This window comes from Ornithorhynchus anatinus, chromosome 9 (genome assembly GCF_004115215.2).
Source record: "Ornithorhynchus anatinus isolate Pmale09 chromosome 9, mOrnAna1.pri.v4, whole genome shotgun sequence".
Lineage (NCBI taxonomy): Eukaryota > Metazoa > Chordata > Mammalia > Monotremata > Ornithorhynchidae > Ornithorhynchus > Ornithorhynchus anatinus.
The window spans coordinates 23,739,372-23,756,983 of record NC_041736.1 but is presented as its reverse complement, the minus strand read 5'-3'; the positions used below and the strand labels follow the sequence as shown (position 1 = coordinate 23,756,983).

The 17,612-nt window shown below is 46.2% G+C and overlaps 1 protein-coding gene across 2 annotated transcripts in view; it reads left to right on the top strand.

The window, feature by feature from the left end:
• Positions 1 to 13,095, top strand: part of FAM171B (family with sequence similarity 171 member B) — a 36,880-nt gene extending 23,785 nt beyond the window's left edge. Inside the window, exons 7-9 of one of the 2 annotated variants that reach the window (XM_029071888.2) lie at positions 6,154 to 6,277; positions 7,002 to 8,036; positions 12,779 to 13,095. In XM_029071888.2, coding sequence (XP_028927721.1) covers positions 6,154 to 6,277; positions 7,002 to 8,036; positions 12,779 to 12,806 — 1,187 coding nt within the window. In that variant the 3' untranslated portion in view covers positions 12,807 to 13,095. Of the gene's footprint in view, positions 1 to 6,153; positions 6,278 to 7,001; positions 9,456 to 12,778 lie in introns of those variants that run through there. The other variant, XM_029071887.2, reaches the window with a different exon arrangement.
• The last annotated feature ends 4,517 nt before the right edge of the window (positions 13,096 to 17,612 follow it).

Sequence of the window (17,612 nt, the reverse complement as noted above, 5' to 3'; positions counted from 1 at the left end):
TTGTGTCTAGGAAATCTATCTAATTTCTGAATAAAAACTCTGATTCCCGATAAACTTCTCTTCTTTCCCGGTCATACCCAGTGTAGGCAAGGGGGCCTCAGACCTCTCGGAAGAAAGGGAGACTCTCATTATCGACAGTATGGTCTAATGGCTAATACACAGTCCTGGGAGGCAGAGGCCCTGAGTTCTAATGTCACCTCCATCACTTGCCAGCTCTCTGACCACGGATAAGTCACTTAACTTCTCTGTGCTTTAGTTTTCTCAGTTGCAAATGGGAAGTCAATATCTGTTCTCCCTCCTACTTAGCCTGGGAGCTCCACTTGGGACAAGGACTTGTAACTGCCCCCATGCTAAGAACTCAGTAAGCATTAACAAATAACGTTTAAAAAAAGGAAGCAGTTGAAGCCATAGTAGTGGACGAATTACACAGAGGAGTAACTGTATTTGTTCATTTGTTCATTCAGTCATATTTATTAAGAGCTTACTGTGTTCAAAGCGCTGTACTAAGCACCTTAGAGAGTATAATATAACAATAAACATATTCCCTGCCCACAAGCACCTTACAGTCTAGATGGAGAAGGGAAAAAGACCTAGAAGAGGGACTTGAGGACATTCACAGTTAGGGGGCAGGAGGCCGAGCAAGAGATTGAGAATGATCACCCGAAGTTGGAAGAGGAAAATCAGGAGAGAACTTTCTCAGAAAAACCAAGACTAGATAGTTTCCAGGAGAAAGGAGTGGTCCACAGTGTTCAAAACAACAGGAGGGTGGGGAGGATTAGGATGGAGTAGAGTCCCTTAGATCTGTCAAAGGAGGAGGTCATTGGTGTTCTCGGAGAGAGCGGTTTTGGAGTGGATAAGACAGAAACTAGATGGTGGAGGGTCAAGAAGAGAGTTGAAGGAGAGGAATTGGAGGTCTATGACATGTTTGGGGAGTTGGGACAGGACTAGGAAGAGGGAGGTGGGGCGAGAGCTGGTTGGAGCAGTAGGATCCAGAGAAGGTGTTTTTAAAGGAGGGTAGATTGGTGTATGAAGGCCGAGAGAAAGAAGTCATCAGGGAATGAGTGGTTGAAGATAGCGGTCAGTGAGGGGAAGGGTGACATGATTGGCACTGGAGGTGGTGTGAAGGGGGCAGGAATGGAGAAGGAGAGACCCAGATAAAGCTGGGACATTTATTTTTCAGTATTAGTTAAGCGCTCGCCATGTACCAGGCACTGTTCTAAGTGCTGGGATAGGTACAAGGTAATCAGGCTGGATACAGTTCCTGTCCTCCATGGGGTTCACAGTCTCAATCCCCATTTTACAGATTGAGAGAGAACTGAAGCACATAGAAGTGAAGTGATTTGCCCCAGGTCACACAGCAGACAAGATTAGAATCCAGGTCCTTCTGAATCCCAGGTCCATGCTCTATCCAGTAAGCCACGCGGCTTCCCTAATTGGGACTTGTGGGAAGAGGAGATGGACTTATCAGGGCACGACTATTAATGGGTGATTGGGTTGAAAAGAAAGGTATTTTCCTGGTGAACATTCTATATCTAATAATAATATGGTACTTATTAATCTGTGCCAAGCACTGTACTAAGCACTGGGGTAGATACAAGAAAATAAAGTCAGATTTGGTCTAAGTAGGAGGAAGAGCCGGTATGTTATCCCCATTTTACAGATGAGGAAACTGAGACCCAGAGAAGTCATGTGACTTTCCCAAGGATGGTCAGTAGACCTGAGATTAGAACCCAGGTCCTCTGACACCCAGGCTCAAACTCTTTCCATTAGGCCACACTGCTTCTCTGCTCCTTAACTCATCCTGATTTCCTTTGGAAAAAGAGGCAGGGAAATGTCCACAGCAGTCTATAGGGATACGTCCCCTCAGAGATAGAGGGGAAGGAAGAGAACATGGATGCTGGGGTAGAAGAATATTGAGGAAGTGAATGGGTTCTCTGAAGGTTTTTTAATATGATCGGGAGTCGGGGAGGGAGAAGGTAAGCGTACTATAGACTTTGGAAGGGAGATGAAGACCTGGAGAAGTTGATGAGAAGTTAAGAAGCAGCGTGGCCAAGTGGATAGATCACAGGGATGAGAGGCAGAAGAACCTGGGTTCTAATCCCATCTCCACCACTTGTCTTCTGGGTGACCTTGAGCAAGTCACTTAACTTCTCTGGGCCTCAGTTACCGCATCTGCAAAATGGGGATTGAGACCGCGCCCCACGTGGGACAGGACTGTGTCCAACCCGTTTATCTTGTATCTACCCCAGCGCTTAGTACAGTGCCTGGAACAAAGTAAGCGCTTAACAATGAGGGGGTATAAACAGAGAAGACTGGTGGAGGGACTAGTAGTATCGCTTTGCTTGAGAATGGACAGGATCGCTCCATGAAAGCATACATTTATAGTGCCAAAATCGATTGTGTATTCCTCTGATACCAGTTGCAGGATGAGAGGAAGTGAGCTGTGATTCGAGCCTAAAAGGACAGAGTAAGGCTGGGGGATTTGATAAGCACTTACTGTGTTCCAACTGATGGGATATATCCAGTACAATCGGATCACACAACACAGTCCTTGTTCCATATGGGACTCAGTCAAGGGGGTGTGAGAACAGGTATTTAGTCCCTACTTGGCAAATATGGAATTCGAGGTTCAGCTGGCAAGTGGTGGAGCAGGGATTAGAACCCATCTCTCCTGACCCTCAATGCTGTGCTGTTTCTACTAGGCCAGTTGGCAGTTTGGGGTAGAGTTGACTTACTTTTCTTTGCTCTAAACAGCCGTTTACCTTCCCAACATTCCAGAAGTTGTCACGGGGATTTATGCCTCTTCCCTTTTGGCGTGGAGTGGAGGAAGGGCATGTTTGGCGGTGGCTTTACCAGAAGGGAGAGCAGAGGTTCCTATTTATTCATTCATTCAATCAATCGTATTTATTGAGTGCTTGCCGTGTGCAAAGCAAATCTTAGAAGAGTACAATATAACAATAAACAGACACATTCCCTGTCCACAATGAGTTCACAGGCTAGAGAGGAAGCTTTAGTCAGGGAAGGTTTTTTGAAGGAGATGTGCTTTCAATAAGGCTTCAAAGTAGGAGAGCGCAATTTAGTGGCCTCCCAGTATACTGAAATCGAGTTTGATTTTCATCATCCTCATCCTCTGCAAGAGAATCTCTCATCACAAACCATAAGAAGAGGAACATTGAATTACTGGAATGAAGATTTCCAGTCATCCCAGTTAGGAATGTGAACTGCTCTCAGCTCTCTTCCGGGAAACCAAATTTTATCGGAGCAACTATCGATCAGATTAAAAGGGATGTGTGTGTCCGTTCATAATTGAAAACGGCTCTGCGGGAGGGGTGTTCAAAAACTAGGAGCGGGTGGGTTTTTTTGGTTTTTAATGAGGCAAAATATCATGAATCTGTCTCAGCTGTCTGGCTGTGGCACAAAGCTTGATGTGCTGGTTGAATGAAATATTGATGAAAAGAGCAATGCATGTTTAATGTCAAATTCCCACTTAATGTGCAAGTGAATTAATTTTTAATAAAAATAACATTAGCAATCCCCTGGGCTTTTTGATGAATTCCATCCGCTAAAATCACATCTGAAATTGCCAGTGTCTGGAAAACGCTGTGAATGTTTGAAGATGCACAGGAAAGGGGGAACAGCCTGGTTCGGGTTTCGTTCTTCCGCCAACCATTTGGACGGGGATCTGCACGTAGGAGGTGGGCAGGTCGATGCTATACTCCCAGTTCTTCACTTACTACCACCTTAATCAACACTGTGCACACGGTAACACAGTGTCGTTCACACAGTAGCCCCCAGTAGTAGTAGCAGAACTTAGTTTGGTGCACTGTCAGCCCCATGTGGGCCGGGAACTGTGTCTGACCTGATTATCTTGCATCTACCACAGGGCTTAGTATAGTGCTTGGCTCTTGGTAAACTCTTAAAAAATATTGTTGTTCTTCTCCTTCTCCTCCTTCTCCTTCATCTTCTGCTTCTCCTGCTCCTTCTTTTTCTCCTTCTCCTTCTCTTCCTTCTTCTCCTCTCCTCCTCCTTCTGTTTCTCCTTCTCCTCATCTTCTCCTCTTTCTCCTTCCCCTCCCCCCAAGAAGCTTACACTCCAACAGAGGTGACAGTACAGTGTACCGCATACAGTAGATACCCCAGTTCAGCAGCCTGCACACAGTAAGTGCCCAAAACATACTGCCGATGATGTAGATGTTGCGATGAAAACATTAAGCACTGAGTCGAGTGATCTGACTGGGGGTTCTTTAGTGCACTGTTTCTGTTTCTGGAACTGTCGGGAGTCAGTCTTGAAATTTACATAGCTCACCAATAGAAGAATCCTATCCCATCACCCAGAAGCCTCTTCAAAAAGCCCCTGTGTTACCGTTTAAGGCGTCTTAGGCACCAGAATGACTTATCTCCATTGCTGGAAGGATAACTTCTAGACAGTAAACTCGTTGTGGGCAGAGAATGTGTCTGCTATATTTTTGTGCTGTACTCTCCCAATCGCTTAATACAGAGCTCTGCACACAGCAAGCGCTCATTAAATACGATCGATTGAATATAGATTACAGGGACCGGATCTAATTTCCAACTATTTATTCTTTCCCAGCACTTATTACAGTGCTCTGTACCATGGAAAGAGCATGGGTCTGGGAGTCAGAGAACCTGGGTTTTAACCCCGGCTCTGCCGCTTGTCGGCTGTGTGACCTTGGGCAAGTCACTTAAATTCTCTGTGCCTCAGTTTCCTCATCTGCAAAGTAGAGATTCAATACCTCTTCTCCCTCCTACTTAGGCTGTGAGCCACATATGGAACCTGATTATCTCGTGTCTATCCCAGTGCTTAGAACAGTGCTTGACAAATAGTAAATGCTTATCGAATGTCTGTGGTGACCCCACAACAGACTGCCTTCTTAGTGACTGTTTATGATCCCACAAACAACAAAAAGGGAGAGACTTTCTGAAGCCCCTAATGGGCCCTACCTGAGACAGGTGATCGCAGGTCTGTGGGGGCGGAACATGGAGGGAGACGGGGCTTCCTCTCCCTGTTCTACCCAGTAAAGGGCCTGGACCAATCAGTGACTGCCATGTAGGGTCACAGCTGCCAAGCCTAAGGCAGATAAAAGGAGGTTGCGTGGAGGTATGTTGACAAGGAAAGAGGAGTAAGTATTGGAATAGCAGGAGAGTAGCATGTGGAAGTAGAAAGAGGAAGCATTGGCAGAAAAGACTTCTTTGACCACAGGCTAGTGTTGGACCCTTGGGTGGTGGAGTGAGTGTATGGGTCACTTCCTTGCATGCTGGTAAAACTAGGTAAAATCTTCTGGCGATCAGAGGTGTGCTTTGATTTCTACTATGTATCACCGAGGCTCCCATAGTCCAGAAAGGTCCTGGTTGGTATGAACTGAGGACTCGTGACAATTGTTGTTATTTGCTTAATGTATTCATTCATTCAACTGTATTTATTGAGTGCTTAGTGTGTGCAGAGTACTGTACTAAGTGTGTGGAAAGTACAATTCAGCAACAAATAGAGACAATCCCTGCCCACAGTGGGCTCACAGTCTGGAAGGGGGGAGATAGGTATGAAAACAAGTCAACTGGTATCAATAGCATCAATGTAAAAGAATTATAGATATATATATGCCATGAATAAAATAGAATTATAAATAGGTACATAGGTGATGGGGTGGGGGAGCAGGGGAAGAGGAGGGTTCAGACTAGGAAGGCCTCCTGGAAGAGGTGAGCTCTCAGTAGGGCTTTGAAGGGGGGAAGTGTGCTAGTTTGGTGTATGTGAGGAGGGAGGGCATTTCCAGGCCAGAGGTAGGATGTGGGCCAGGGGTTGACAGTGGGACAGTTGAGAATGAGGCACAGTTAGGTTAGCCCCAGAGGAGCGGGATGTGTGAGCTGGACTGTAGAAAGAGAGAAGGGAGGTGAAGTAGGAGGGGGCAAGGTGAGGGAGAGCTTTGAAGCCAATAGTGAGGAGTTACTGTATTCCATTTCTACCATCACTTACTGCTATGTGGTCATGGATACTTTGTCACTAAATGTGAACAAGGAAAAGCAGTAGAGTCAGAGAGATAAGAATTTCCACTCTAAAATCTCTTAGGGTCAAGAGGGATGAAGCTGGTATAAGTCCTATGTCCTGAACTATTCTTTTTTTGAATTTTGAATATTTTAGGTTCAATCATCGGTGCTGTTTCCCAGAACATAGCCGACTACCACTCCGTTTTTCTTTCAGCCATACTAGGGGGAACAATAGTTATTGTGGTCGGATTCCTTGCCGTTGTCCTCTGCCTCTGCAGGTAAGCACAAACAATAAAGCCTTCCCGATGAATGACTAAGACCATCTCAGTTTTGATTTCTGTGGGTTTTATGGTCCAGCACATTGGATTGTTTTGCCTACTGAAAGTTAATTCGGGGATCTTAAAAAAAAGGGTCAGTTTCCTCATTCAAGTGGAATTTGAGCAGTGCTGGAGATTTATCGTGTATTCATGATATTCATACTATGTATTCATGAGAAGCAGCATATTCATGATATTCATGCAGTTTATTCATGAGAAGCAGTATGACTTAGTGGATAAAGCACGGGCCTGGGTGTCAGAAGCTCCTGGGTTCTAATCCCAGCTCTGCCACATGTCTGCTGTGTGACCTTGGGCAAGTCACTTCACTTGTCTGGGCCTCAGTTACCTCATTTGAAAATGGGAATAAGAGTGTGAGCCCCAGGAGGGACAGGAAATGTGTCCAACCTGATTAACTTGTATGTACCCCAGCGCTTAGAACAGTGCTCGGCCCATACTGAGCACTTAACAAGTATTCATTCAATAATATTTATTGAGCACTTACTATGTGCAGAGCACTGTACTAAGCGCTTGGAATGTACAATTCAGCAACAAATAGAGACAATCCCTGCCCACTGACGGGCTTACAGTCTAATAAGTACCATAGTTCTTATGATTATTATAATTTTAACAAAGAACTGACTTTTGAACTGAGCCCGTGGTCAGTGACTTTTACCTCTCGCAATAGGTGTAAGGGCGACCGGCGCCAGAAACGAGAAATGAATACTACTCTCCTGGCCGTCCTGAGGAGAGACCAGGCCACGTCGATGACCCACCTCTATCCATGCACTCCAATCAAGGGGCTGAAGGTCCACTCCAGCTCACAGTTAAACCAATCTCGACCGAGCCCTTACGATCCAAAGGATTCTGTCTGGTCAGAAACGGGGAAGAGAATGACGGCGGCGAGAGCTCGGGACGGTTTATACCGTGGAGATGTTTCACCATGGGCAGCCGGTCAGAACGACCCCTCCGGAAACGCCTCACGGCTTGCGGTTAGCTCTGGGGCCCGACAACCCGGCCAGTATCTCCAAGAACACGAAGGCCAGTATGGACTCCCCCATCTCCCCAAGCAACTAGTGCCAATCTGCGGTCAGTCGGTGGCTATCCTTCAAGCCTCGGGCCTTTTCCGTTCTCAAGGGCAGTCCCCCGGGGCGAAATCAGCTACTTTGCCGAGAAAGGGCCAGGTACGGTACGGTCAACTGGCAGAGCAGTTCAACGGAGACGACTACCCTCAGATGTCCGGCCCTCCTCCGTCTCAGCCCTCCGAGTCCAGAGACGATCCCGTGACCCACCTCGGGGACCCAGGATCCCCATCCCAAACTCCCACTTGGAGTCGATATTCCGCTAGCTTGCTGGAGTCCGTGTCAGTTCCAGGCACCCTGAACGAAGCTGTCGCCATGACTCCGTATTCCTCCGAACTCCAAGGCATTTCAGAGAAGACCCTGTTGGAGCTGTCCAAGGGGAAGCCCTCCCCCCATCCCAGGGCCTGGTTCGTGTCTCTCGACGGCCAGCCGATCGCTCAAGTGAGACATTCCTTCATCGACCTGCGCAAGGGCCGTCCCGAGAGCAATGACATCAGCCTGGACTCCGGAGTGGACATGAACGAGCACCAGTCCGGCCGGAAGCTGGAGAGGGAGAAGACGTTCATCAAAAGCGGGCCCCAGCCCCCGATCCTCTACCCGGGGGGATTCGACCTCAACGGTAGCAAGAACAGAGCGGCCAGGTGCGGCCCCGGGGCCCCAGGTCCGAGGCCCGTGGGTGCCGGAGGGAGGGGGGAGGTCGGGGGTCTCAGAGAAGGGCAGAGTCTCTTTGAGGGAAGAGCCCGGATAAGGACACCAGATCCTACCCATCCCCCGGGAGGAAGGGGAGCAGGCTGCCCTTAGCCGGGAGAAGAAGCAGAACTGACAGGTGAAGGAGAAAAGCAGAGCAGCCCCTGGTTGCTGACAGTCAGAGCTGGTTGGCTCAAGATGCTCATCCGGTCTGACTGCTCGGAATTCTGCCTCTGCTTGGCTTTCCTCTGACGGCAACGGCATCCGATCCTTGCCTTTGGACTTCTTCCGTCAGTCAGGGACAATCTCTGGTCCTGGCCTTATTTGAGAAAAGATCGCTCATTCAAACCTGAGAGAGCGTATCCTCCGACACCACCACTGCCCCCAGAAAGCTTCTGTTGCAGTTTGGCTTTCCCATTTGTGTCCAGTTTCTTCCTTGGGTTCCTGCCGGAAATACGAGGGAAGTATCCAATTCCCTACCTTCTAAAAATACTCTGGTGGGAGCTAGAAAGAACACCGAAGAAGGCAGAGGTAATCTTCCTCCTCTCGGTCAGCAGAGTTAACCAGTCAGTCAATCAATCAGTCATTGGCACGTGTTGAGCACTGGGCTAGGTGGCTCGGGCGAGAATGCCCATATGTGGTAGAGTTACGTGCCCTCTCCCTTTGGTTAATAGTTACAGCTTCTTGTGAACCCTCCATCTTCATACGCTTGCAGGGAATTATTTCCATCTATATTCTGGATGGGATTTGTCTAGCTCCCTAAGATCAGCACAGATTCTTCTTCTTATGTGATGAACCACATTCTTCAGTGTGTCAGCTAACAAAATCCCCTTCTTGAATGAGGTGAGCTGGGCAGTGGTTTCTCTCTCTGGTGGTTACTTAGATGTTTCCTGTGCTTTATTTGACTTCTAAAAATTGCTTCCTCTTCCTTCCCCATCTCATTATAAAGCGAGCGCTGTTAGCCCAGTTTTTCCTCAAGGTGTGTGTTACAGAACTGCTTAAAACCATTCCAGGAATAACCTGTACCTGAGCTCTTTGAGGCCCAGAGGTTTTGGAGCATGTTGAGCTGCGATCTTAATCAAGTGTCCAGTGCACTGGTGAAGAAATTTGAGTTGAAGTTTTAACATTCCTGAAAAAATGTTCAGAAGGTACATTGAGTTCAAAACTATAATTGCCAATCTTTTTAAAGAGGGATAGTTAAGCACTGACTAATGAAGAAAGGCCTGCAACTTGTGTATAGGAAAAATGTCCTTTGACCTTTCAAATATTCCCCTTATGAAATGTCAAGGCTAAGACTTTATTAGTAAAAAATTAATCAAAAATGCTTGAGAAGAAGATTAAATTAAAAGCCTTGCTTTCTTTACTGCCTGCAATCAATGCATTCCCAATTTTGGATTTGTCATCCGCAGCTTTGAGGTTTTTGAATCTGTATGGGGCAGTCCATTCCACAGCTGCTGTGATCCGAAACTCAACTTAAGGTTAAGTTAACATCATCCACTTGTTCTTCAAATAGAGACATTCAGTGTCGAATTAAAGATACTGACCTCTTTCTCCCCTACTCTGCACGAAGATGAAGCGGAATAATTTATCCTTCTCCCTAAGGGAAGCACTCCATTTGGATCATCTCTTATAATTTCTTAGCTCCCAGCTCTGCTTTTGCTACTTGAAAGTCGAAGGCACACATCATGACTGAGCCAGAAAACTGAAGGTAGGGGCGGTAAGTCTTTCTCTGGCAGGAAAAGCAGTGAGTTTTTTTTCTGGGCAGCACATATATCTTCCGCTACCATATTTCTTCTGAAACCTCTTCTCTTCTGAAGAATCTGCTGTGCTCTCATTTCCCAAATGTTTTTTTTTCCCTCATCTCTGAGGTTCCAAGCATTCCTTTTTCTAGACCCACACAGAAATTTCAGCAAGGCTCAACCTGTGGAATGAGTGTTGACACAGCTGGCAAAGGGGAAGGTGGGTTCAGGCTGAGCAGGGTTTCCTGAAGGATGGGGATTGGGGTAGGGAAAGCCTAGGAACTAGGCTGCAAGGATGGAAAAACCATTGTCCAGTTTGGGTCAGTCAGCTGGGCTGGCCTTCGGGGACGGTATTGCTTCCCAGAAGGAATCCATCTGGCTCCGAAGCAATGGCCGAAAACAAAACTGGCCATTGCCCCACGGGCCAGAAAAGCTCTGCGCTATCTCTGAAGATCAATTTTTCCCCACGTGCCAGTCATAGCCTGCTGTTTCTGCTTCGGTCGAGTTGTTCCCACAGGGACCCCAGACCCCACTAATAGTAATAATTGTGGTCTTTGTTAGGGGTTTACTTTGTGCCAAGCACTGGACTAAGCGTTGGGAATGACAGAAGTTAATCAGGTTGGGCCCAGTCCCTGTTCCATACAGGGCTCAGAATCTTAAGGGGTTGGGAGAACAGAAATTTAATCCCTATTTTATAGATGAGGAAACTGAGGCACAGTGAAGTGAGTAGTCTGTGATTGTAGTGGTGACACTCAGGATGAGGCAGACTCACCCCATCGTGGAATCAGTCAGAAAAGTAGTAGTTACTGAGCATCTACTGTGGGCAAACCACTATACTAAACATCTAGGAGAGTTCAGTAGAATCAAAAAAAGGCAAATCCTGCCTTCAAGGAGTTTATAGTTTAGCAGGAGATGTGGACACTGAAATGAAATGCACAAGAGGAAGGAATAAAATCCCTTTAGACTGTAAGCTCACTGTGGGCAGGGAATGCACCTAGCACCTACCAACTCTGTTGTATTGTACTCTTCCAAGTGCTTAGTACAGTGTTCTGCATGCAGGAAGTGCTCAATAATTACCATTAATTAATATTAAGATATGGACATAAGTGGGTATGGATGCGCCAGGGGGTCCTTAAGTGCTTAGGTGATACTGCGGTGCTGAAAAGGTAGTACGGAGGCTATAAGCAGGGAAGATTAGAAGTGAATAGGGAAGGCCTCCTGGAGGAGATGTGATTTCATGAAGGCCTTGAGGAGGAGAAGAGTTGTTATCTGTCAAACATGAAGTGGGAGTGGGTTCTAAGCAGGGGTGAGGATGTGAGCAAGAAGTAGGCTGTGGGAGAGATGAGACACAGGTACAGCAAATAGGCTAGATTGAGAAGAATGAAGAGTGGCAGCTCTGAGGTTGTGGGAGGAGAAAAGAGAATCAGCCAGAGAATGAGAGACAAATGAGCACCTTAAAGTTAACGGCCGAGAGTTTCCGCCTGATGAGGAGAGGAATTGGTAACACTGGACGTTTTTGAAGTGTTTTTGAAAAAGGAACCGGGCAGCATAATGAATTCTGGATTGGAGACGGGAAAGACTGGAGGCAGGGAAGTCAGCGAGAAGGTTTGGCTTGGGCTTGACAGGCTGTTTATTGTTGTACTCTCCCAAGCGCTTAGTACAGTGCTATGCACGCGGGAAGTGCTCAATAAATAAAGCACATTGAATGTGATGTTCACGTAACTTGCTCTGCCCAGGGAAGACCTCATCATGGTGACAAACGGTGGTAAAAGCGTGACCTTTCTAAATCAATCAATCCATCGTTATTTATTGAGAGCTTGCTGTGTACAGTGCACTGTACTAAGCGCTTGGGAAGTACAATATAACAGTTGGGAGACACGTTCCCTGCCCATCGTGAGCTTACAGTCTGAAAGAGGAAATCCTCCGCTGAAGTGCCTTGATTCCAGACTTTCTTCCTCAGCAGGATAGAACAGTTTTAGGAGCGCGTGCATGCTTCTGCTGTTGGCCAAAATATGGCACCCGATGGTACAATTTCTGTGTTTTTTGCTTTTAAAAGGACAGACCTAGCGTTTCATGTTGGAACAAGGGATTCTGCACGTAGGTAACGTTTAACTCCCCCAGATGGTAGGCTGTGTGTTTAGAGCTTTCTGCATTCCGTAAATGTCCACAGGTGTTCGTGTTGGAATGGCCATGGAAACATACAGAAAAGAAACACCTCTTCAGTTATTTAAATAGCAATGCTTTTTCTTCCTTTCATTTCAAAATGTTGGATTTCCACCTGCTTCCTCCCCACCCATCTACATTTGGATCAGGAGCTCAGCTGATAGAGAGGAATTTGGGTCTTCGACTCCAGAAGGGCCATGTGTAATCAGGCCTCAGGTTGATCCTTCATGTGAAATGAGAAGGCCAAGCTGCAGCCCAAAAGGGCTTTTCTTGAGGTGACCTGGTGGATTCAGAGGAAGTTTGTATTTTTTGTACACAGCGCCCTTTCGGGTCTGGACTTGGAATCTTAAAAACTTTATTTTTTCCTAATGAATTTGTAGCTGCACATTTGAAAATGCTGAACTCTTTCCTGTTGGCAGTGGCATTTAGTAAGTGCTTGCTGTTTGCCAGGCACAGGACTGAGCACTGGGGTGATTTATAAAATAACCAGATTGGACCGATTCCCTATCCCAGAGGGGGGCTTCGGTCTTAAGGGACCAAGAACCAACTGGGTTTCATAGTAACTTTCATAAATTGTAAAATTAAAACTCTAAAGTCAAATTTTGCAAACACGAGTGTAACCCATTTTGATGGCAAATTAATATTTATGAAACCTTTGTACATATTTTGGAAACACCTCAAATGGCGCATTACCCCTCAGTTAACTAATGGATCCATTATTAAACTCGACCCAAATCACGTAATACCTTTTATCATACTGAGTCTTGGTAAAATCTATTTTTACATTTTTGCAGTGGGCCAGGGGAAGAAGACTTTATTTAACATGTGATAAAGCATGAAGCTCACCGAATAGTAAGAATTCACTTCTTTGCTTTGGCAGTCATTGTCAAATCACTTTGTTTCCTAGACATGTTATTTCCATTTCAGACCCAGAGTTGCTATTCTCTGTTCACCTATTGTAAAATGTTTCTCTCTTTTGTATTCTGTTATCAGAGGTGTCTTTTCATGTGTATTTAACAGTACCACTGTATTTACTGCTGAAAACTATCTCAATATTTGTAAATGGTTAAACATGGTTCATGCAAAATAATAAAATAGTTTAAAAGATAAATTTTATCCTTTATCTCTATAAGAGAAACAATATAGCCTAGTGGATAGAGCATGGGCCTGGGAGTCAGAAGGATCTGAGTTCTAATTCTGACTCCATCACTTTTCTGCTGTGTGTCCTTAGGCAAGTCACTTCCCTGGGCCTCAGTTTACCTCAACTGTAAAATGGAGATTAAGGCTGTGCGCCCCATGTGGGAGATGGACTACATCCAACATGATTAGCTTGTACCTACCCTCCCCCTTAGTGCAGTGTCTGGCACATAGTAAGTGCTTAACAAATAACATTTTTAAAAATCGGCACAATATATGAAATTGAATTAAATTTTAATAGAAGAAATCTCCCTCAGAATAGATTAATTTTTCCACTTAATTTCAATGGATATTTTTTCATGAAGATCACATTCCCTTAGTCCATCTCTTAAATAAAAATTAAAAAAGTTTTAGTTCTTTCCTACATCTTTGTTCTAAGTAAAGTTCTTCAAAAGCACTCGCTTTTTGCTCCGACCCCTGGGAACCTCTGTGCTTCTTGGACCAAATCAATCATTCGATTGATGGCATTTATTAAGTCCTTATTGTGTGCAGAACATTGTACTAAGCAGGTGAGAGAGTACGGTACAGTAAGATAGGTAGGCATCATCCCTGCCTTCAGGAGCGTACTATCTAGTAGGGGAAAGATCCAAATGTTTTGGAGGGGGATGTTTAAAGGACAGGGCTCTAGTCTCTGTATAATCAATTCATTCAAGACACCCCTCCCTGCCTCCAGAAAGAACAGTTGTGATATTTGTTAAGTCCTTACTGAATGCCAAACAGTGGGGGAGATGCTATACAATCAGATCAGTCAGATTTCCTGTCTCACACCCGCTTACAGACTAAGAGAGAGGGAGACTAGGTGTTTAATCCCCAATTTACAGATGAGGAAACTGAGGCAGAGAGCAGTCAACTGACTTAACTTCTCCATTCCTCTCCATCCAAACTGCTCCCACCTTAATACAATCATTTATCCTATCTCACCTTGATTACTTTATCAACCTCCTTGCTCACCTTCGTGCCTCCTGTCTCTCCCCACTGCAGTCCATAATTCACTCGGATGCACAGATCATCTGTCTTCAAAAAACGTTCAGTCCATGTTTCCCCACTCCTCAAGAAACTCCATCTCCGCATCCAACAGAAACTCCTCACCATTGGCTTCAACTCATTCAGTTAGCTTGAATTAGCTATCAATTAGCTAATTAGCTAATTAGGTTGCCTACTCCAACCCAGCCCACACGCTTCGGTCCTCTAATGCCAACCTTCTCACTGTACCTTGATCTCGTCTGTCTCAACACCGGCCCCTCGCCCACGTCCTGCCTCTGGCCTGGAATTCCCTCCCTCCTCAAATCCGACAGGGAATGACTCTCCCCTCCTTCAAAGCCTTAATTGAAGGCCCATCTCCTCCAAGAAGCCTTCCTTACCTAAGCCATCCTTTCTTCTCCCTCTCCCTTCTTGGTCACCCCATAACTTGCTCCCTTTATTCATCCCCCATCCCAGCCTCAGCGCACTTATGTACATATCTGTAATTTATATTAATATCTGACTCCCACTCTAGACTCTAAGCTCACTGTGAGCAGGTAATGTGTCTATTGTTACGTTGTGCTCTCCCAAGCACTTAGTACAGTGCTCTGCACACAATAAGTGCTCAAAAAATATGACTGAATGAATGAAAGAAGTGACTTACACAAGATTCATTCATTCATTCAATCGTATTTATTGAGCACTTACTGTGTGCAGATCACTGTAGTAAGTGCTTGGAAAGTACAATTTGGCAACAGAGACAATCCCTACCCAACAACGGGCTCACATCTAGAAAGGGGAGACAGACAACAAAACAAAGCAAGTAGACAGGCGTCAATAGCATCAAAACAGATAAAGCAAATTATAGATATATAGACATCATTAATAAATAGAATAATAAATATGTACAAATATACACAAGTGCTGTGGGGTGGGGAAGGGGGTAGAGCAGAAGGAGGAAGTAGGGATGATGGGGAGGGGAGGAGGAGCAGATAAAAAGGGGGGCTCAGTCTGGGAAGGCCTTCTGGAGGAGTTGAGCTCTCAGTAAGGCTTGCAGGGGGGAAGAGAGCTAGTTTGGCAGATGTGAGGAGGGAGGGCATTCCAGGTCAGAGGTAGGAAGTGGGCCGGGGTCGATGACGGGACAGGCGAGAATGAGGCACAGTGAGGAGGTTAGCGGCGAAGGAGCTGAGTGTGCTGGCTGGGCTGTAGAAGGAGAAAAGGGAGATGAGGTAAGAGGGGGCCTGGTGATGGAGAGCTTTGAAGCCAAGAGTGAGGAGTTTTTGCTTCGTGCAAAGGTTGATAGGCAACCACTGGAGATTTTTTGGGGGGTGGGGGGTGACATGCCCAGAACGTTTCTGTAGAAAGATAATCCTGGCAACAGGGTGAAGTATAGACTGAAGCAGGGAGAGACAGGAGGATGGAAGATCAGAAAGGAGTCTGATGGAATAATGCAGTCGGGATATGATGAGGGATTGGACTAAAACGGTAGCGGTTTGGATGGAGAGGAAAGGGTGGATCTTGGTGATATTGTGAAGGTGAGACTGGCAGGTTTTGGTGACAAGTTGGATGTGTGGGGTGAATGAGAGAGCAGAGTCGAGGATGACACCAAGTTTGCAGGCTTGTGAGACAGGAAGGATGGTAGTGCCATCCAGAGTGACGGGAAAGTCAGGGAGAGGACAGGGTTTGGGAGGGAAGATGAGGAACTCAGTCTTGGACACGTTGAGTTTTAGGTGGTGGACGGACATCCAGGTGGAGACGTCCCGAAGGCAGGAGGAGATACGAGCCTGGAGGGAGGGAAAGAGCACAGGGGAGATGTAGATTTGAGTGTCATCTGCGTAGAGATGATAGCTGAAGCCATGGGAGCAAATGAGTTCACCAAGGGAGTGAGTAGAGATGGAGAACAGAAGGGGACCAAGACCTGACCCTTGAGGAACCCCTATAGTTAGGGGATGGGAGGGGGAGGAGGAGCCTGCGAAGGAGACCGAGAATGAACGGCCAGAGAGATAAGAACCAGGAGAGGACGGAGTGCAAAATCACTCTGCAGGCAAGTAGCAGAGCCAGACCCAGGGTCCCTAACTTCTAGGCCTGGTCTCGTTCCGTTAGGCACACCAATTCTCTCTCAATCAACCGATCATATTTACTGAAGCTTGCAGTCTGGAAGGGGAGACAGACATTAATATAAAAAAAATTGTGGATATGTACGTGTGATGTAGAGTCAAGGGTAGGATGAATAAAAAACACAAATCCAAGTGCAAGGGTGATGCAGAAGGGAGACAGAGAAGGAGAAATGAGGGCTTAGTTGGGGAAAGCCTCTTGGAGGAGATGAGATTTTAATAAGACCTTGAGGTGAAGCAAGTGACTGTCTGTCTGATATGAAGGGAGAGGGAGATCCAGGGCAGAGGCAGGATGTGAGAGAGGGAATGGTAGCAAGATAGAAGAGATCAAGGTGCAGTAAGTAGGTTGGAGTTAGTAGGACAAAGTAAGCATGCTCGTCTATTTGAAGTATCACTCAATCCACTTCTCTCCCCTCTCCCGAACCCTTCACCCTGTGACTCTTTGCAGCAAACAAAAGCTCCTTACAATGGGTTCAAAGTTCGCCACCATCTGGTCCCTACTGCACCTATCTGCTCTCTTCCCTTGCTGATCCCCAACTCACTCCCAAAGCCACTTTCTAGCTTCACCTCACTCTGGACATTCTTCCCTCCATTCTCTCGCTCAAACTGTTGCCCCAACTTGGAACTCCCTCCCCATCACATCAGATCTCCCCTTATTTGAAGGTCAGTCTGTCACACTGCTTCTCCAAAATGCCGCGTTCTGACTTGACACCAGTGCTACCTACTCATAATACTTAGCATCAAAATTTCAGGCAGGATGACAAACAACGGGATCCTGGAAAGCAGAAAGTCCACCAGCACTGAAGGAATCTTGCCTCCAAGAGAAGCAGTGGGGTCTATTGGTGAGAGCAAATGTTCGGGAGTCGGAGTATCTGGGTTCTAATTCTGCCTCTGCCCCTTGCCTGCCTTGTGACAATAGGCAAGTCACTTCACTTCTCTGTGCCTTAGTTTTCTCAGCTGTAAAATGGGGATTAAATACCTGTTCTTCCTCCTACTTCAGACTTTGAGGCCCATGTGGGAAGTGCCAAGCACTGTACTAAGCCCTAAGATTGATACAAAGCCTTATTAAAAGCACATCTCCTCCAAGAGACCTTCCCCGACTAAGCCCCGATTTCCCCTTCTCCCTCTCCCTCCCGTATCACCCTTGTACTAGGATGTGCTCCTTTTATTCACTCTTCTCTCAGCCCCACAACACATATATGTTGTTGTGTTGTACTCTTCCAAGTGCTTAGTACAGTGTTCCGCACACAGATAGTGCTCAATAAATACAGCTGATTGATTGATGTCCGTAATTTATTTATTTACATCAATATCTGTCTCCCACTCGAGACTGTACGCTAGCTGTGGGCAGGAAATG